This window comes from Microtus oregoni, unplaced genomic scaffold (assembly GCF_018167655.1).
Source record: "Microtus oregoni isolate MIOR12 unplaced genomic scaffold, Mior012 000036F_ref0000092, whole genome shotgun sequence".
Lineage (NCBI taxonomy): Eukaryota > Metazoa > Chordata > Mammalia > Rodentia > Cricetidae > Microtus > Microtus oregoni.
The window spans coordinates 9,639,020-9,659,221 of NW_024543095.1; the positions used below are offsets into that span (position 1 = coordinate 9,639,020).

At 42.9% G+C, this 20,202-nt stretch overlaps 2 protein-coding genes across 4 annotated transcripts; one reads left to right on the forward strand and one right to left on the reverse strand.

Annotated features, from left to right (window-relative positions):
* Positions 1–402: 402 nt before the first annotated feature.
* On the forward strand, positions 403–6,015 carry Cebpzos (CEBPZ opposite strand). Of its 3 annotated transcripts, none has more exons than XM_041631165.1 (5): positions 403–543; positions 3,174–3,289; positions 4,024–4,068; positions 4,668–4,752; positions 5,792–6,015. In XM_041631165.1, the coding sequence occupies exons 2-4, from the start codon at positions 3,175–3,177 to the stop codon at positions 4,748–4,750; spliced, it is 243 nt and encodes an 80-aa protein (XP_041487099.1). In that variant the 5' UTR covers positions 403–543; position 3,174; the 3' UTR covers positions 4,751–4,752; positions 5,792–6,015. The 3 variants fall into 3 exon arrangements, with proteins under 3 accessions (XP_041487099.1, XP_041487098.1, XP_041487100.1); XM_041631164.1 differs by having other exon boundaries at positions 531–629; XM_041631166.1 differs by lacking the exon at positions 5,792–6,015 and adding an exon at positions 4,887–5,213 and having other exon boundaries at positions 531–629.
* Positions 4,645–20,142, reverse strand: Cebpz (CCAAT enhancer binding protein zeta). The gene is made up of 16 exons (XM_041631163.1): positions 19,951–20,142; positions 17,472–18,964; positions 16,764–16,995; positions 15,793–15,979; positions 14,232–14,320; positions 12,397–12,450; positions 11,784–11,886; positions 11,635–11,703; positions 9,980–10,046; positions 8,609–8,709; positions 7,964–8,021; positions 7,543–7,718; positions 6,580–6,666; positions 5,680–5,738; positions 5,503–5,584; positions 4,645–4,927 (listed from the first exon to the last, which is right to left on the reverse strand). The coding sequence occupies exons 1-16, from the start codon at positions 20,104–20,106 to the stop codon at positions 4,791–4,793; spliced, it is 3,150 nt and encodes a 1,049-aa protein (XP_041487097.1). The 5' UTR covers positions 20,107–20,142; the 3' UTR covers positions 4,645–4,790.
* Positions 20,143–20,202: the final 60 nt, after the last annotated feature.

Genomic DNA, 20,202 nt, shown 5'->3' on the forward strand with positions numbered 1-20,202 from the left:
TTTAGCAATTAAGTTAAAAAAAAAATAAAGTCGCGAAGTTCTCATGATGTCTTACCCTGAGGGATTTTGTTGGGCAGCATTCATCATAGCTTCCTAAATTGGACAGCCTGGCATCAGACCTCATTTTTATGAAAGCAGATTAGTTTGGAATTCCAGGTTTTGTCCTGCCTGTGGTCGCTCATTGGTATTCCTGCTCCCTTTCTCTTCCCTCTCCTTCCCTTGGGTCAGTTGTCTTCTTGCCTATTGGGCAGTACCTAGGGGCAGCACTTCCCAACTTTTACGTGTAAAGAGGGGTTGTTTAGGGATCTGGCTAAGAGGTCCCACATTTCTGGCCAGTCCCAGGCTTGTTGCGGTTCCTCTGACACACTTTGGGTTCAGAGTGGGGAGAGGATCTATATGCAAGATTTGGAGGCGGTGTCCTGGGTTTGGGTTCAAATGTGAATTCTTTTTTTTTTGAGTGTGCCCGAGGGCTGGATAATCTTGCCTGTAAAATGAGCAGCTTCCCACAACTTCTACGCCAGAGACACGGAGTGCCGCAGCCAGGTCAGGATCCTCTGTGGGGCGGGGCTAAAGCTGGGGGCGGGGCGCTGCGACCGTGAGCGTGCGCCGTCGGGGTGCGCAGGTCTCAGGTAAGGACCTGGCTGTGTGTCCAGGGCCGTCGGGTCCCCAGCGTGGGACGCGTGGGGTCTTGTGAGACATTCTTGGGTCGGGGAGGATTCGAGCGTGACTGTCCCGCTGGTGCAGGGGCGCGGGGCAGGCGCGAGCGTTTCCGGGTCGCCGAGCGCCGCGGCGCCTGCTGGGACCTGGACCCAGGGTAGGGCCGGGCGCTCGCTTTTGGAGCCGTCCCGGGCAGCAGCCCCAGGGCGCAGCGTTGCTCGCCAGGCCGTCGGCTTCCCTTCCCCGGGGTCCATCCTGGAGGTCACGCCAGGCTGCATCACCTGCGCCCCGCCGGCTTCCCTTCCCCGGGGTCCGTCCTGGAGGTCACGCCGGGCTGCATCACCTGCGCCCGGCCTGCTTCCCTTCCCCGGGTCAAGTGTGGAGGACACACGGGGCTGCTTCCCCTGCGTTACAGCCTGTGCAAGATGGCCCCGTGGTCTTTGGTCTCCCTGGGCCGTCTTGTCTGGTCAGGTGTGCCCCAATGACTAACGGACTTTATTATTAAGTGGAACCCTCCCCATGGGCCTTGGAATGTAACAAGTCCATCTGTTTTTTATTTTTTTAAGAAAGTAAATATTGCATTACACACATTTGAACTATTTGAAACCTTAGCATCGCTCTTTAGCAATCAAAAAAGATTTTACTCAGATTAAGCTATGGAACAGGCTGCCTAACTGGGCAGATCTGCCGTGTCCCCTCCTCGCCTCAGCCCTGGAACATTAAAAACAGCCCTGAGAACTTGGTGCTGAACATGACTGTCCACGATGCAGATTACTGCCCTTTCTGCCCTACCCCCAGTTATATGTGAGTTTATTTGCTTCGTTTTTAAAATGAGGGTAATAAAGTTTAAGTCTTTTGGTCCCCGAGTGATTCCATTATTAACTTGAAAAAGGAACATCGGAGGAGGGACACTTGGTAACATAGTCCAAGGCTAATAATCCTTACAGTTAATTACCTTTCACGCTTAGGTATCTTGAAAGAGAGATAATAGAAGATGGAGGGACCCCATCATTATTATACAACAGAAGACAGTGGGAAAATACAGAACGAGATAAAAGGATTAGTGTTTTTTTTTTTAAGCTATAGAGAAACAGAGCAAAAACTTGGCTACTCTCATATATTCAGCAAGCCAAATTCTTATTTGCTGTATACCTTTCTTCAAAGACACTTCCCGATGAGTGCTGGATATTGAACTCGAGACTCCTGCTAAAAGCTCAACACTAACACCCCTTTCTTGATTCATTTTTTTCCATATGGGGCAGGGTGGGAGAATTCTTCCAGTTACTGTAGTTTTACCATTTCCACCCAGTCAGCTACCCCTTCATGGGTCAGGAACTTATATAAAAACTGGAATGGCTTCAAAGGACTGGATTATTGGGGTGTCCACGCTAGGCTTGCTGAATCAAAATCTGGGGAGTGGGAAGCAAAGTGCAGATTTAGGGATGCTTTGGGCGTGGTGCAGTTGAAGTGTTCCAACACTCAATAGAGACGTGCCCAAGGGACAGGACCTGATTAGTTTATGGTCTGGTTTCACATCCATCTAGCAAAGGCACGAACTGTGTACTCACTAACAGAATAACCTCCCTCTTGTTTCCAGAACGGCCTTCAATGCTATTCCTGTTATTAGGTTGCATTTTAATCCCTAGGTCAGCTAAAAAGTTCATCTAACCTACTTCCCCATTCTGTATTAGAGACACTAAAAAGCCTTAGTCCCTCCAGTTTTGCTTTGCAAAAAAAGGTTTAAGTCTCCTCAGAATTTCTGTGCTTTTTATCCTGTCTTGGGTTCTTGGTTTATCACATTCCTAAGGCATGGAGATTGGAACCTGTATGGAGGAATTTCTACACCAAATGTACCTAACTTTTGGGTTTCATACATAAAGCTCTGAGCTGGGCAGTGGCCGGGCACACCTTTAATCCCAGCACTGAGGGAGCAGAGGCAGGCGGATCTCTGGTGTGGGAAGTCCTTCTGTATATGTGTTGCTTTTATTAGTCAATGAATAAAGAAGCGGGCTTTGCCTGTAATAGGGCAGAGTAGCTAGGCAGGGAAAAATAAACTGAATGCTGGGAGAAAGAAGGCGGAGTCCCAAGATGCCATGTAGCTGCCAGAGGGGAAAGATATAAGCTGCCAGTTGGAACCTTGCCGGTAGACCATGAGCCTTGTGGTAAAATATAAAATAATGGAAATGGTTAAATTAAGCTAGCAATACACTTAAGCTATTGGCTAAGCAGTGTTTTAATTAACATAGTTTCTGAGTGATTATTTTGGGAGTCTGGGCTGCTGGGAAACAAACAAGCAGCCTCCTACTACAGATTTCAGTGAGTTACAGGACAGCCTGGTCTACAGGAGTTCCAGGTCAGGCTCCATAGCTACAGAGAAACCCTGTCCTAAAAAAATCAAAACCAACAACAACAACAAAAAAAAAACCCCAACCAAACAAAAAGCATTGAACCTGAGGGTGGGGGTCTTTATAGATGTGGTTAAGTTTAAACACGGTCGTTCATGTTGTTAACTTTAGGATGACTCGAACCATGGAACCGCTGGCAAGGAAGATCTTTAAAGGAGTTTTAGCAGCTGAACTTGTGGGTGTTTTTGGAGCTTATTTTTTGTTTAAAAAGATGAACTCCAGCCAAGGTAAACACAGTTCAGTGGTTAATCTTTTCTAGCTGGGTATGTACGAAATGCTCAGTGCATTTCTGGGCAAAATGTTTTTTAGATTGAAGCTATTAGACATTTTTATGGGCAAGGTGCTGGGAGAGCAAGGTGTTTGTTATTGTAGAGTAGGCAACTCACATCCGACTTGCAGACTAGGAGCCTGCGTTTTGCTGGGGAAGGTAGAACAAGTGTCCCTGTTCTGGCTCAGCAAGGAATGGCTCTGCAGAAGTGAGCGGATGGAGGCAGCCTGGCCTGCATTTTACTTGTTTGGTAATCCTAGGACGAGGTGACACTGACCCTAGGCCACAGAACTGCTTCTCAGCATTAGCAGCAGCACTGAAACCGTCTTCCCTGCTGTTCCTGAAGACAGTGGAGTAGATTTATTGGCTTTTATGATTAGTAAGTGTTATTACTTCCTTCTCCAACTAAAGCAGGGAACAGTCCCAGGGCAGTGATTTATCCTTAAAGCTAGTCCTTGGTCATCCTCAAAGTACTTCATTAGGACACTGTGTCCAGGGTGCTACTGATGTTCATAGTCTTTAAAGGAATATGAGTATAAAGGCTGTATTTTGAGATGAATGTATTTTATATCTTATTCTACAAGATTTAGTTCTTAGATTAGCAGAGGGACCTTAATACAAAATTCTAAGACACTAATATACTAAATTGTGGCTCAATAGGTTACTAAAATGACTTTTTTTTTTAAATGTCAGATTTCAGGCAAACAATGAGCAAGACATTCCCCTTCATCTTGGAAGGTATGTTTTTCTTCAAGTAAAAATTCACGCGCAAAACAGCCTGTAAATTCTGTGGTACTTTTACAACTTCGGACTAAATGCCTTTGTGGTCAGTTTCCAACACTAGTGGCCTCCTGAGAGCACAGTAAGGACTCACCCAGTTACTTAGGACAGTTAGCTCTGGGCTTCATTCTTGTTACTTCTTCTGTTGAACCCCAGGCTTTACAAATGCTGGGCAAGCCTTCCATCAGAGTTATATGCCCCACCCGACAGGAGCCTTTCAATGGTTAAGAATAGATTCCAGGATGAGACCTAGGATGGCGGTGGACATAACCATGGGTGGCTTAAGGCTACTGCTAGGAAAGACTTTTCCTCAGGCTCTGCTTCTCTGTGGAAAGAGCTCATGCCTACCTCATGACAGTTAAGGCTGGACAGGACGCCGTCACACTTACCTAAGCCAAGCATCCACCAAGTGTCCCAACAAGCAGTTCATTGCTGTTCGGGGCTTGCCTGTGAACAAGGAGCCCTACTGCCCCTTTCGTCTTGTTATGAAAGTAGTTTTTCAATATAGGTTTAACTCTTTGTATGACTTTATACATGACAGCATTTTGTTTCTATAGTTTATTACAAATCCATGGAACAGTCTGGCATGTATGGAGTGAGAGAGAAAGATCAAGAAAAGTGGTTGGACAGCAAGAATTAAGGGTGAGTAGAATCTTCATTTATTATCCACTCCTAAGCACTCATTTCCTTTGCCTTTTGGATTTTTGAGGGATTTTCATCTTCCTTTTGAAATTTTTCTTTTTCTTGATGATGCTTTTCACATCTCTGTTGTGCAGCCAATCATCACGCTCAGCTTCCCACTTGAGCTGTTTGAAGCCTTGGAGGGGAGATGAAAGATGAGTCCATGTCACTGTGGGCTCGACTCCCACAGACAGTCCTCCCGAGCGGGACTGCATCTTAGGGCGCGTGGCCTGTGCTCTCCCACCCCACCCTCCCCCACTGTGGAAACCAAGTATTTGACAAATGAAACAGTATGGAAGGTCTTATACTGAAAAGATTTTTCTTTTCTATTTTTATGAAAAATAGAAACTAGTAACATCAGAAATTTAAAAATGTCTTCAAGCATATAAGAGTAAACCTTTAGCCAAGTCAAAATAAAAGACTGACCCTCCAAGAAAAAAATGTTTTGAGTCTGTAGTCTGTTTGTGTGGTTTAAATGTCTTGCTATGTGACAAGCAAGTTTTCTGCCACCTAGGGACATCTACAGGGAAATACCAATTAAAACGCTTGACTAACAAACTCAAGGCAACCTGGTAGTGTACACTTATAATCCTATTGCTTACAAGGTGGAGAATCAAGCTATCAAGGCTAGCCTGAGCTACTGAGTGAGTTTAAGGAAGCCTGGGTTACACCCCACCCACAGGGGGAGTGGGGGTGGATCAATTTACTTACTTGCATTGTCTTTGTTAGCCATGGCGTTCATGCCAATATTATCAAACTTGGATCCCATGTTTTCATCCAACAGATGGCCAAACTTAAAAGGGAGAAAAAAAAAGAAACAGTGAGGAAGGTTAGGAGAAAACTTGAAAAGAATGGAAACAGCTACTCTCTAGTCATCACATTAGCTACCTCCTCAGCAGAGACAAACAGGCTGGAGTCATCGAATCTTTTCTTCTTTTTCTTTGATCCTAAAAAAAAAAAATTGTGTGTAGGTTATTCAAAGCGTGTGCCTATTTTTCAGATTTGGTTGCTGTTCAGGATTTATCCTCAGAAGAAACCAACAGTATCGCTCAGGATTAAAATTCCACAGGTGACATGGATGGAGTTCGTAATATGTGAAGCAAACTATACATTGTAATTCAGGTCTTACTCTTTGGACTTGAAAAGTTGACTGACAATATGTTTATTTCGCTATCAATAAATGTTTGTTTATGCTACTAAAAATAAAATATCTAATAAAACTCACCTACAGTTTAATCTATAAACCTTTCAAGGAAGTTAAAGTGTGGAACAGCGCTCACATATAACTGGACTCTATAAACATGACTGAAAAGACCATCTGGAGATACTTATTGTGAAAGGGAGGAACTTGAGACAAAACCGGGATGCATGTGAGAAACAGGTTTTCATGTTAAAGAACTATTTATCCACCTTTCGTGGCTGGGGAGATGGTTTAACCGGGACACTAGCCTTACAAGTGTGTCGGTCAGGGTCCAGATCTCAGAAGTCTTATAAAAACCTACTGCAGTGGCTGTAATCTCAGTGATGGTGAGCTAGGAGGCAGAGACAGGTGGGTGCCTAGGATCTCCTGGAGCAGTTAGCCTGGCCTATCTGGTGAAATCCCAAGCCTACGAGAAACCTTTGTCTTAAACAGAAGGTGGAAGATGCCTGAGAACTGATACTTTAAGAAAAAACCTTTTAAATGGTATCAAACCAAATTTTAAACATATATTTCCCAAAATAGTAACTGATAATACTTTTCACGTGGCAGATGCTATGATTTGAAGAGATTTAAATGCATTTTCTTACCTTGAAACGACCCAGCAAAGTCAATATTATCTTCATTCTTTCTCTTGCTTTTTTTAGTACTGGCTTTGGAGTCGACTTCATCAAATTCTGTTACCCAAGAAAGTTTACTATTAAGCCATTTTAAAAATAAGCCTGGAAAATACCAATTCAATGTATGGTACAGTCTAGTACAACAGTGCGGCCTGGCATGTCTGTTCCATGTGGGTTCACAGCCCTCCAGTCCCAACAGAATGGGCCTGGAGGACACAGGATGCTCCAGTCTCTAAGAGTGCCTGATGTAGTTTGCAAGAACGTAATTTACTCAGTGGCCATTAGTAAGACTAAACACTTCGGTAAATAAGAAACATTCGCTGCTGAGGTCCATAAGATGCAAAGCAGGGCACAGTAGCGGGCGGTGAAAGGACAAGAGGAGCCGCAGTCCACACACTACTGCGGCCGCTCCCCATCATCTGCAGTTTCCATTTTTCACCTCTTCCACCCGTGCTATACAACAATATGAATAGTGACTTTTTGGGGGGTAAACAGCTCATCACTCCTCCTTTCCTTCTTCAGGAGTGCTGAGGCTCCGAACTGGACCTCACACAGTCTAGGACACACTCTACCACTGAGCCACACCACCAGCCCCTTATACTAACGTCAAACAGAGGCCACAATACAGCTCAACTGAAACTGTTATAGAGAGGTTGTTGGTTAAAGCTAAAATTCAACACTGACATGTGTCTTACTTAGATATAGAAACCTATATTTTAAAAAAACCCTGTATTTGTCTAGGAATTAACAAGAAAGCTAAGTAATTTGTGGTTTATTTATTTTTTGTTTTTCAAGAAAGGGTTTCTCTGTGTAGCCCTGGCTGGCCTCGAACCCCCAGAGATCCACCTGCCTCTGCCTCCCAAGAGCTGGGATTAAAGGTGTGCGCCACCACCCCTTGGAAGTTTATTTATTTTTAAACGTATACTCGATTACCTTCAATTTCATCATCTGACACATCCATGAATGTTCCTCCATCTTCATCAATTTCAAAGTCTTCATCATTCATACTTCCCAGGGAAACTTCATCATCATCCAGGTCACCAACCTCATCGTCACTACTTTCGGAATCTTCCAAGTTCTCCTTAGTTCCTTTCGTTTTTTTCATATTGCTAGAAAAACAAACAAACTCCACACTTGTAAAGGAAGGCAGGGTTTTCTAAAGTGTGCTCAGGACACTAAGATATACTGTTCAACTATGTAAAAGAATTACAGACTGCTCAAGGCATTCTAAAGTTCCAGAATAAAAGTCCCTAACCCAGGTGAATTTCCCCTTATGGATCAAGTAATTTCTATGGTCTGCTGTTCTAATGAGCAATACTTTATGAAATACTGGAAAAACAGGAAAGAGTTTTACCTGGCAAAATCAATATCGTCCTTTCCAGGTGTGAAGCAGTTATCGTCTTCCAATGTGTCTGCCCGAGAACAATATACAAATTATAAGAGTGCAAAGGACAAGAGCGATACACATTATACCCCGTCAACTGCGAGGGCGAGTCAGCACGTCACACAGCAGAATGCTGTCATTAGCACTCCGCCGGCGTGTCTCACACAGACCTAGGAGCTCAATGAAATCTCTAAAATGACAAAGACAACTTTTGTGTTTACTGTTTCACTAAGCATAGACAGGATGTGACGGTGATACCATTTCACTTGATTCCATTTCAGTTAAAAATTCTCAAGCTCTACGGATTATAAAGATGAAAACGATCAAGCAGCAGACCATTGCTACTAACAGGATTAGGAGATTATGAACAATAAAAAGTCTGTCTCATCAGAGACTTGGTCTTAGGAAGGAAACACTCTTCTGCAAATAGAATTTTTTTACATATTGTTCAAAGCATATTTTCCAAGAATAAAATATGAGCAAGTTACTACATGCTATTTCTCAATCTTCCACTATAATCTGCAGATCAATGATTTCTAAAAACTAAGTTCACCAATGTTCTACATTTTATTAATAGTAATAATTTTATAAATTGAGTCAACAAAAACAAATTACCAATCATCTCTTCAAATTCTTCATCATCAACATCTTCTATGCTGTTTTCATCTGCACTGCGCTTCTGTTTCTCTTTAACAACCGCAGCTTTCTTATAATACCTAAATAAAATGCATATTACATATCTGCATAATTCATGACTGAAGACGAATAACTCTAAAAGTGTGTTACTGGATACTCAAATGAGTCAAATTTGTATTCAATATAAAAAGTGTTTTGAGTTAAACAAAACAGCTGTAAAGTTCTGAAATGTGAAGCTAATCATTTGCTTTACGGGGTCTCACCACGTGACCTAGGCTGGTTTGCACAGACAATCTTTGCCCTGAGTGCAGGGATTACAGCAATCCGCCGCCTTTGCCCCGAGTGCAGGGATTACAGCAATCCGCCGCCTTTGCCCTGAGTGCAGGAATTACAGCTATCCGCCGCCTTTGCCCCGAGTGCAGGGATTACAGCAATCTGCTGCCTTTGCCCTGAGTGCAGGAATTACAGCTATCCGCCGCCTTTGCCCCGAGTGCAGGGATTACAGCAATCTGCTGCCTTTGCCCTGAGTGCAGGGATTACAGCTCTCCGCCGCCATGCTCTTTTCAAGCTGGTTCTTCAAACTCAACTTTGTGGCATCAGAATGTCGCCTAGCATGAACAAGACCCCGAATCTGATCCCCGACAACCCACAAACAATAACCTCAACACTCATTGTCTAAGCATGAGAATATAGTGGTTCCATGTGACCTCAAATCCTAACAGTTCATCAGCTCACCCACGTCACAGTAAACCCAACATTTCCCAGATGGCATCACACCCACTGTGAAATTATTCACACTTACGTTTTTTTTTTTTTAAAAAGCAATATTATAAATTTAACTAGTCAACCAGATAAAGACACTAAAAGCAGCAGCAGTGACTTCTGAGCTCACTACAGCTTCAGAGTGCACTTCATCACTTCTACCTGAAGTCAAGGTCCAGATAATGACTTCCGAGTTACTGCTGTACTAAACTCACAGATGAAGGCTATGAAGGAATCACTACTTAATACGAAAAAGAAACCAGGTGTGATAGCATGTTTATAATCACGTTTGGGAGACGGAGGCAGGAGGATCACAAGTTGGAAGCCAGCTTAGGCAATACAGTTCCGAAGAAACGAAAGCCTAAAGTTTCACAAAGTCAGATTCAGAAACCAAATTTATATACTCCATTATTAAAATCCTCAAGCTGACCAATTTCACTAAGGTTTTGAGGAATAGCAGAATCAGTAAATTTCCTTTGAAAAGAAATGGACATATAACCTGATCTTTTCATAATTGTCCAATATCAATAAAGCACTGTATCCAACATTAACATTCAGACATTCCCCAAGGATGCTGTACCACCTTACCTGTAGAAAAACACTTCATCCACTGGGATCTGGCTTTCTTCTTTTGCAAGGAACTCTTTACTATTCACTGCAGAAACAAGACATTTTATTATGACCATTTCCCTGTGCCGCTCCAGCTCTCGGGCTATAGCTAACACACCGGCAGAGTGAAATCTTAAAAAGATGACAATGGTGGAAAGAGGTCCAGCAGTGTAGTAGGGAAAAACAGGCAAAGCCGGGCGGTGGTGGCGCACGTCTTTAATCCCAGCACTTGGGAAGCAGAGGCAGGCGGATCTCTGTGAGTTTGAGGTCAGTATGGTCTATAAGAGCTAGATCCAGGACAGGCTCCAAAGTCACAGAGAAACCTTATATCGAAAAACAAAACAAACAAACAAAAAAAGGGGAATAGCAGGCAGAACATAGGCACAGTAGAAAATGTATTCTCTTATTATTCTCCATCTGTACTCAAGGCACAAGTTTCAAGAGAAACAGACATTATTTGAAAAGATTTATTTATACGTATGTGAGTGGGCATGGGCATGAGACTGCACAGGTGTTAGATCTCCCTAGAGCTGACGCTACAGGTAGTCACAGATGAGCTATCCAGTGTGGGCCCTCTCCCAGAGCAGCAAGTACTCCTAACCACTGAAGGCCTCACGGAGTTCTCAAGTTGCTAACCCTACTTGTTTTGCTTTTGAGACAGGGCCTTCTATAGCTCAGGCTGTCCTTAACCTCACTGTAGTACTGAGGATGATCCTAATTCCTGATCCTCCTGCCTCTACCACTCACAGGCAGGATTGTAGCATAATCTGGTTGTCTTAGAAGAAAAGTACAATAATGCTTCTAATTCTAAAGACAGGAAGTAATCATTAACAGAACTTTTCACAATTTTACTTAATTCTTCAGACACTAACAAAGAATTGAAAAATACAATTTTTTTCTATAGAACTAAAATTTCTGACTTGATTTAAAGATTAGGCTTATGCCGGGCAGTGGTGGCGCACGCCTTTAATCCCAGCACTCGGGAGGCAGAGGCAGGCGGATCTCTGTGAGTTCGAGGCCAGCCTGGTCTACAAGAGCTAGTTCCAGGACAGGCTCCAAAGCTACAGAGAAACCCTGTCTCGAAAAAAAAAAAAAAAAAAAAAAAAAAAAAAAAAAAAAAGATTAGGCTTACAATTCTCATTTCCTCTGAGTAATCCTATCAACATTTCTAGATTTCTGAGACGTTGGTGGGAAATAACTACAACTTCTACGGTAATCCTAATTTCTGAGCAAGATGAGGGCGAGACGTGGCGTGTGAAGAAATGTCCTCTCTGAATAGAGAAGATCGGTACCAATTACAGGACACCACCCACACCGACAACGCTCCGTGTGGAAAAGTCAGCTGTGCATTTTTGCTTTCCTCAGCCAGTACTAGGTACGAGGAGAGTCTGAGGTGGTCTGAACTGCAGCTGATATGAATTATACATGCGGGTTACTGACAGAGCTATGTGATAAAAGCCAGACAGAACGGTGTAACTGTTAAGGCTGGGGAATGGCTGTCAGAGGGTTGCTAATTTTATTCACTTTGGATATGCTTGAACTTTTTAATATGATAAAGTGAGTCAAAGAATATAATTTGTGTTGCACTATCTTTTGTATCCTTTTGGTTTCAACTGCCCCGGCTCAGTGCTTACCAGCAAGATTACGGACGTCCTTTATAAAATGCTTCCTTTTCGGCTGCATCACGACACTGTCAGTATTTTCTGGAATGTAAATCACAGCAGTCTGATGTAGTTGTAGATTCATTCACTCACTAAACGAAAGTTGTTAACTGGAAGCATACCTTTGCCTTTGTGTAGCTTTGGGTTTCGGTATACAAATCGATCCAAGAACCTCATGAGTGTGAAATCCTGCAGTGGGTCCCCTGAATACTGAATAAAATTTCCCTGAAAGGTGGGAAAATGGGGAAGAGTTTATGGGTCTAGTAAAAGAAATAAATAAATAGCCTACATATCCAAATAAGAAAACCAGGAAAGCATAAGCTGCAGTTCTTCATATCCGAGGCGCATAGGAACAATAACCCTTCAGATATTCTTCTCATTACACCATACTAAAAAAACTAAACACACACATTCTATTATGCGCTGGTAGTTTCATAGGTAGTATTTATAATATAGACTATGTAAGCATGATGAGACCCAAACACTGAAAAAGTCAGCCAGGGATCAGAGGAGAACAACCTTCTCCAGAAGGGCCAGCTCACAATAAGTAGCTGCAGTGGCTGATGTGCTTTATTTCCCTTCCCCCAGAGCAGGAAGTTCTCTGTGTCAAATAAGTCACTGGTCCTCAACAATGGCAGAAAATATCAGATTCTACAAGTCGGGGAAACTATGCCATCAATTACTGATGATCAAAACTACAATACTTACATATTTTAAAGAGTATTTTAGACTCACCTCAAGGATAGTCTTAGCAAAAAGGGCCACAGAAGGGTGGAAATGCTCAGATAACTATAAAGAAAAAATGTGAATGTCATTATTCCTATGGTCAATATTTAGCAAAATTACAGGTTATTTGAGAAAAATCTAGGAAACTGAAACTTAACCTAATACATAAAAAAAGTGATTCTCAAACATTTGGGTTTCCAAATCACATGTACACTTAGAAATCTGAGATTTTAAGAGCTTCCACATAAGTGGGTTATTTTTATATTTACTTTATTAGAAATTACAACAGGAAATTTTTAAATGCTTATAGTTCAATGAAATTAATAAATCCAGGAGCCGGAGAGATGGCTTAGCAGGTCAGAGTGGCTGATGTTCTTGCAGAGGTCCTGGGTTCAGGTCCCAGCACCCACATGGCTGGTGACTCATTATTGCCTGTAACTCTAGTTCCTTCTGTCTTCCTTGGGAACCAGGTATGCACGTAGGTAGACTTATATACATGTAAGCAAAATACTCATATACATAAAATGAAATAATACATAATATACACACTAGATATTTATGTAAACATGTTCATGAAAAATCAGTATTTTTTTTTCAGAACAAAAATTATAAAATTAAGAAGCATTAACTCATTTTGGAAATAATAGTTAATTACTATTTTTACTATGTTGTCCATTATGGGAATAATAGTTAACTATTTTTGTGTTTACTAAGTAGAACAAAATGCATTTTAAAATCTTTTCCTGAATTCCATACTATTTGAACATATATGAAGAGAATCTAGCCTCAAACAGATCTATGGTTGAAAATGAATTTATCAAGTCTTTCACCTGCATGTAGATTTCCTTCTGGGATGTTATACTGAAAGGGAAATTAACTGCAGAGTAGAATCAGCCATACCAACTGGCCTTGGGCATTTGTTACTTAAGTTAGCTGGTCTACCAAGAACGTAGACCTTACCTACATATGAATGCGCCACACTGTACACTGGACATTTGAAAAACACTGGATGAGTTGGCAGTTTCTTCAAACTACACAAAATTCCACTGTTGGTGTAATCACTAATTTTATCAGCAATCTTTGTACAGAGGTTTGATCCCATGGGATTACTTGTGGAAGCCTAACGTTTCATCTTTGTGAGAGTGAATTCTGTCACTTACAACAAATACTATTAGTTGTTTTGCCTGAAGCAAAAAAAAAAAAAAAAAAATCAATTACTTCATTTACAGGCAAATGTGTCTCAGAGTCCACAGCTTGCCAGCCAGTCTATCAGGAACAGCTGACCAAGATCTACCTTGGACACAGTTTGACCTTCACCCTCAGGTGCACAGCAAGAGTGGGTAGCCATATACACAGGGAACACCGGCATGTATTTCAGGTCAAGATAATGAAAGCAATACTTGCTTTATTATTCTCAAGTGATTCTGGCTTTCCCCCTTCCCTTTATACTCCAAGTACAAGCAGAGAAAAATATAACGAAATTTAATGGCTACAAACACAGCTGGTGTCACCATCTTTAACTATCAGGGCACTAGCAGTGCACCCCATCTTCTGTTAGAATCACCTGTGCTACAGTTAGCGTATTGACAAAGATGATGACACCCTGTTATTACCAGGACAGGAGCTGTGATCTCGGGGCCTCAATGGAGTAGTGTGAGGTATGGCATTTTTATTTACATGCCTATCAGTTAGACGTTTCTGTAAAATAAACATACACTATATTTTGTCCATGTGAAATTTCACATTAATTCTATCACTTGCAAGAAAAGTTTCAATGTGTTATAAGGCATGAAAGCAAGATTATGTGCCACAAACAAATGAAAAGGTAGACGGCATTATTTTACCTTTCTGAGCTCCCAAAGACTTGTGTTTTCAGCTCCACAGAACAGAGGATTTCTACTGAATGGATCGTATGTCTTTAACAGCTTGCTACCTACGAATAAAGTATTTTGAAATGCTTTACTCCTAGTTGAAGAAGAGACTTCAATTATAACCAACATTCTCACAGACAGACCAATCTTCAAAACTGTTAGTAGTTCAGTAATCTAATCTTAGATTAAAAAATGCAAAGTCTCTAAACTTTGTAACATACTGGCCCTGACTGCAGAATGATCAATCTCCACAGTAGTCTTTAAGCAGCCAGAGAAAGTGCTAAGAAAACATAGTCATGAACAGTAAGATGGAAATAAAAGACCTACAGGGACAAGTCTAGCGTATTTTAGTGCTGCAGTTTTCCAAATCCTCGCTACTAAACTACATTCAGGAATCTTTTTCTTGGAATAGATTTGCATGTTTGCAGAAACCCAGAGATAAAAGATTAAATATTCCTTTTCCATTCTACTTTTATTTATTGTGTGTGTATGAGTGTGCACGTGCCACTGGACGTGGAGACCAAAAGACAATTTTCAGAAGCCAGGTCTCCTTCCAGTACAAAACGTGCGTCCCAGGGATTGGAATTAGGCCATAAGGCATGGCGGCAAATGCTTTTCCCTTTCCTTGGTGAGTTATCTCACTGGCCCTAGAAATTAACATTTTAAGCATGATTTTTGAAATACACTATTAATTGTGTAGCCCTAACAAATGCTCTCCATCCTCGAAAAAGATGACAGTTTGTGCTTTATATAGGTAAATCCTTCCTGACAACTACTAGCATCTCTTTAATATATCTGGAACAGAAATTTAAAGCTGAATTACTTTAGCCATGAACCACCCCCACCTACCCCAGCACCTACAACTGCCTGCAAGTCCAGTTCCAGGGTATCCATGCTTTCTTCTCACTTCCTGGTCAGTAGGCATGCATGTGCGCATAGACATATATACTAAAGGCTAAACACACAGACATATGAAATAAAACATTTAAAACAAAACTTTGCTTAAGAAACTGCAAAGGGTGAATATCATGGCCACAAAAAAATCGAGAAAGGTCACAGAGATCGGATCAACTACAGTTCCATTCAGAAATCCAACCTCTCGTGAGCCACGCGTGGGCGTCTGCATGTGCTCTGCCTGAGGGGCCTCACTGGCATAAACTCCCATTTAAAACCGGAAGAAATGACTCACAGCGCATCAAGCATTTCATTGTTTTGTCTACCTAATTTCCACAGCTCTAAAAGGCATCTGCTTTGATTTCAAATATTTATTTAAATCATGTAGTTCTGTTAATAAAAATTATCTGTGATTTCCTACTATTAAAATTTTATGGTTGCAAATTGCAAATGTAGTTCAGTCATATAATGCTTGCTCAGTACACCCAAAGTCTATGGGTTCCACCTCCAGCATATTCTCTCTCTCTCTCTCTCTCTCTCTCTCTCTCACACACACACACACACACACAAATGCACGCGCACTTGCTTGACTATGAAGGTGAAAGGAAACTTATTCCTTCATTTAGCTAAAGCCCCTCACCCTTCAGGTTGTCAAAGTGCACCCAGGAAGCGGTCTTGGGTTTCTCGGCTTCTGTGCTGCCCGCAGTCCCGGTGTCTTCGGTTCCGACTTCCTTCACTGCATCAACTGCCGTTTCTTTGTCTGCGTCAGTGAACTTTTCTACATCACTGTCATCTCCCACGTCAACAAAGTTTTCTTCATCAGATTCCTAACAAAATGGATCAAGGGCTGTTAACCAACAGCAAAGCCGCACTGATCTACGTGATGTAGTCTCAGAGAAGACTCACTTACGGCAATTCTGGTAATGTGTGAAAACACCAACCAAGGAAAATCAAGGTCAGAATTCTGCTCACAATGAAAAGGAAGATTATATTCTTTCTTCTTAAACACAAGAGAGCCAGATTCTGAACCAGAGTTTAGAACTGAGCCCTCAAATGTTTTCTGTGTTGTAAATAATAGAGGCAGGTGTTATTACTATTTATTTCCCTTCCTTCCTTTCTTTCTTTTTTTCTTTCTTCCTTTCTTTTTTTCTGAGACACGGTTTCTCTGTAGCTTTGGAGCCTGTCTTGGAACTAGCACTTGTAGACCAGGCTGGACTTGAACTCATAGAGCTCCCTCCATTTGCCTCTGCCTCCCGAGTGCTGGGATTAAAGGTGTGCACCACCACGGCCTGGCTTTTATTTCCATTTCATAACTGAGGAAACAAGCTGAAAAGATCTATTTGAGGAAACAAGCTGAAAAGATCTATTTGCTTTATAATCACCCATAACTACCTCATATGATGGCAATTTCTATTGTAGTGCAGCTTACTATGCAATAAATAGGGGAGTCAAGCAACCTGCCCTTCTAGCTAGCTGTACCCCAGGCAGTGAAATCTAGCTCTGTCCAGTTCTAGAACTCATACTCTCTCCAGAGAAATGACGTTACCATCAGTAAAGAAAAGCACCCCCCACGCCAGCCCCCCCAGGGTCAAGAAGCAGTAAAAACCATACCGGATGATCATCCAGTTGGCTTCTTAAATCTGGTTTTGCTTTAAGGATTTCCGACACAAGATACAGGGCCCCGCAGATGAACGGCGGCATCTGAGTGCAGGTAACCTGAAGCAATCGTTTCACAAACGCCTTCACCCTGCGCAATACGATGTCCGCTTTCAGAGATTTGTAGACGAGGTTAAGAAACATCGCTTGCTTCGAACATGTTGTCAACCCTGGATCCAACATCTTTCTGCAACATGAAATCAAGGTCAAACGTTCAATCGTAGGATCATCTTCACATCCAGGGGTCACAGTTTAGAGACTTCATGACCAATTGTAACAATCTCATCTTCGTTAGGGATAAATTTCTTGCTTATGTTAGAATAAGAGACTATTTATTCTGCCTTCTCAGATAAAATGCAAATCAATGACCCCAAGAGAAAGAACACAAAGAAGTCACGAGCCCCTGGTTTTGTGACTGTTCTCTGATTGTTATACCTAATTGAGTAGTTTATATAGAGATAAGAGCCCCACCTGAAAGGTTAACAGAAGCCAAACAATAAAATCTGATACTCATTCAATCTGCTTTTAATGAGTTCTTGGAAGGCAGAGGCAGGCCGCTCTCATGGAGTTCTAGGCTAGCCTGATTCCATAGCAAATTCAAGGCAAGCCAGGGCTACAGAGCAGGTTTCCATGCATTCATACACCACAGAGCTATGCGCTTACCTGTATAATGCTGTATAATACCGATCGGATAGCGTCTGCTGAGAATTCATTACTTGGAAAAGCAGCATTAAAGCCTGCACACTGGTACTGAAATTTACAACATGCAACACTTTGAATAAAGTGTCCACCTGCTCCCTCACCCTGTCGTCACCCGTCTGGGAATAAGGGTATGCCCTGTTCACTCCTGTTAGAATGGCGCTCAGCATTTTTGATTCAATGTCTTTCTTCTTGATACAAGTCCGAAAGAAACAAAAATAAAGAGTTATCAATTTGTTAGCCAACTCACTTTCTTCATGGGAGAGGACCATTTGGTTTAAAAAGCAAATCGCATAATACTGAGCTTTGGCGCTGATATTGGAGCGAAAGAGCAGCCGTTCTATTTCTCCGCAGACGACCCCTTTCATGTTGGGATGCTTCCGCAGTAACACCTCTAACAGATGGGACGCTTTCGTGGCGATCTTGTTCTGAGGGTCTCCCAGCTTGTTTACCACTTGAACCAGAAGAGCCTTCTCCTCCTCTGGCTTATCGCACAGCAGCTCGTGAGCAGCCACGAGGGCCCGGATCCGAGTGGTGACCAGGGAATCGTGACTTAGAGTTTCTAGGACCTGCACGAACTCTGCTACTAGCTGCTTCAGCTGGTGTTCGTAATACCACAGGATGAGCCTTCGATCTCTCGAGTCCTTGTTGCCGCTGGACAGCTCCTCCAGTCTGTGCAAAGGATGCTGGCTGAAGGCCCGCAGCTTCCGACTGTCCGGCAGCAGGTCTGTAATGAGTAGCTCCTTGAATGTATCCAGAGCCTGGAGGCACTGCTGCTTGCTGCCCTTCTTCTTCACGAGGCCCAGGAGGGTTTCTACAAACTGGAGTGTGTGAACAGCATCATCCTGGATCAGGAGGATCATGGCCGCCATCCTGTCACCTAGTGTCCCTGACGACACAATTGCCTTCATCCAGGTGGAAGAGCCTCCCTTTTGATTACTTGTCTTATTTTTGAATAAGCTGACTTCGTGCTCATACAGCTTCTGAGCCAGGGCTTTGTATTTCGCCACCACATCGCGAGGCTGGGGCTCCGAAGAGCAGTCGTTGCTGTGCTCCATGTCGTACCACTTGCCTCCAGGCTTCAGTAACAACGCTTGCCGCTCAAGAAATTCGAAGACGTTGGGTTGTTTATCTTTCTTGAGTGTAGGGATAGCACTGCTATCAGAATGCTGTTCTGGTACACTCTGATTTTTCACCTTCTTTTCTGATGTATTTTTACTTTCTATTGCTTTTTGTTTTTTATTTTCTACCTTCTGTATTTTTGCTTCCTTTTTGCTATCATTTTCTTTTTCATCTGGTTCATCCTCTTCAATCAAAGACTTTGCGTATTTGGCCAAGTTAAGATTTTGGATAAATGCCTCCAATTCGCCTTGCTGAAGATCGTCAATTGTTCCTTTTTTGCCTCCATCCACCACTTCCTCATTTTCGTCCAAAGTAGCCAGCATAAGGTAATCTTGCTGCAGAAACAGAAAAAAACGTTAAAACTATACCACAAACCCAGAACTGCAGGAAGAACTTCATCACAATTGGATTAATACACCACTGCCTGGGAAAGTCACAGATAGCCAACAAGAAAGTGTGCCGAGGACATGTAGACTATAGGAAAAGAAGGTTCTCAGAGAAAAGATGCTCACGCTGTCAGCCACAGAAATCCAATGAAAATCGCAACGACACATGCATTTGTAACGTATCGGGTGAGCAAAGGCAAAAGTTTATGTGAGAGGGCATGGGGTGGTTCAGCAGGTCAAGCCCTTGCCAAGCAAGCATAGCGACCGGAGTTCGATTCCCGGAATACACATAAAGGAGAGAATCGACTCCACAAAGTTGTCCTTTGATTTCCATACACGAGTACCAACGAACATACAGCAGTCCCTCCATTAATAAATAAAAAAACACTTTATGAGTAGCGCAGGTACGAAAAGGCGCTTCCATCAAAGGCTATTGTAAACTTGCAGGTCCTTTTGGCAACTTCAATCCAGCCGATAAGGCATTTCTCTTTTAACCCGGCAGATTCGGATTAGGCATACTCTAGCGTTCCAAAGTTAAATCCACGAGGTTGGGACAAGTAAGTTAGTTTTCTCCTAGCTGACGGGCGTGACGGCGCCCACAAGTCAAGGAAGCATAGGCCGGGCGGTGGTGGCGCAAACCTTTAATCCCAGCACTCGGGAGGCAGAGGCAGGCGGATCTCTGGGAGTTCGAGGCCAGCCTGGTCTACAAGAGCTAGTTCCAGGGCAGACTCCAAAGCCACAGAGAAACTCTGTCCCGAGAAACAACAACAAAAAAGGCATAAACCCAGGAGAAAACATGCAATCCGGCTACTTTTATTCCACCGAAGAGCAGCTAAAGGCGTGGGAAGCGCTCAGAACAAGTCGGAGGCTGGGATGCGGGTCTCACACTCCCGGCAGCCGTGCGCATCCCCTTCCCCGGAGCCTGCGGCTGGTACCTTGGTGCCTCCGAGACGTAACACCTCCTCCAGAGAGAAGCCATCCTTGGCCTCATCGCTATCCTCCTCGTCTTCCTCCTCCGGATCTTCTGTCACCGCTTTGGGTCGCCAGGGCTGCTTGGCGTGGAACTCTAAAGGTCCCCGGCCCGCCGACATCGCTGGCAGAACACGCGAGCGCAGCCCTCAACTCACTGTCCCTTTCCGGTGACGCACTTCCGTGTCAGGAACTACCCTTCCTCTCCGCCTTGAGGG

Excerpts from the sequence above, each read along its gene's own strand:
- Cebpz (XM_041631163.1), bottom strand. The coding sequence starts at position 20,106 with ATGTCGGCGGGCCGGGGACCTTTAGAGTTCCACGCCAAGCAGCCCTGG. Across the intron at positions 18,965-19,950 it reads TACGTCTCGGAGGCACCAAG|CAAGATTACCTTATGCTGGC; the intron begins GTACCAGCCGCA and ends CTGTTTCTGCAG. Across the intron at positions 8,710-9,979 it reads GATGAAGTGTTTTTCTACAG|GTATTATAAGAAAGCTGCGG; the intron begins GTAAGGTGGTAC and ends CATTTTATTTAG.
- Cebpzos (XM_041631165.1), top strand. The coding sequence starts at position 3,175 with ATGACTCGAACCATGGAACCGCTGGCAAGGAAGATCTTTAAAGGAGTT. Across the intron at positions 3,290-4,023 it reads AAAGATGAACTCCAGCCAAG|ATTTCAGGCAAACAATGAGC; the intron begins GTAAACACAGTT and ends TTTAAATGTCAG. Across the intron at positions 4,069-4,667 it reads ATTCCCCTTCATCTTGGAAG|TTTATTACAAATCCATGGAA; the intron begins GTATGTTTTTCT and ends TTGTTTCTATAG.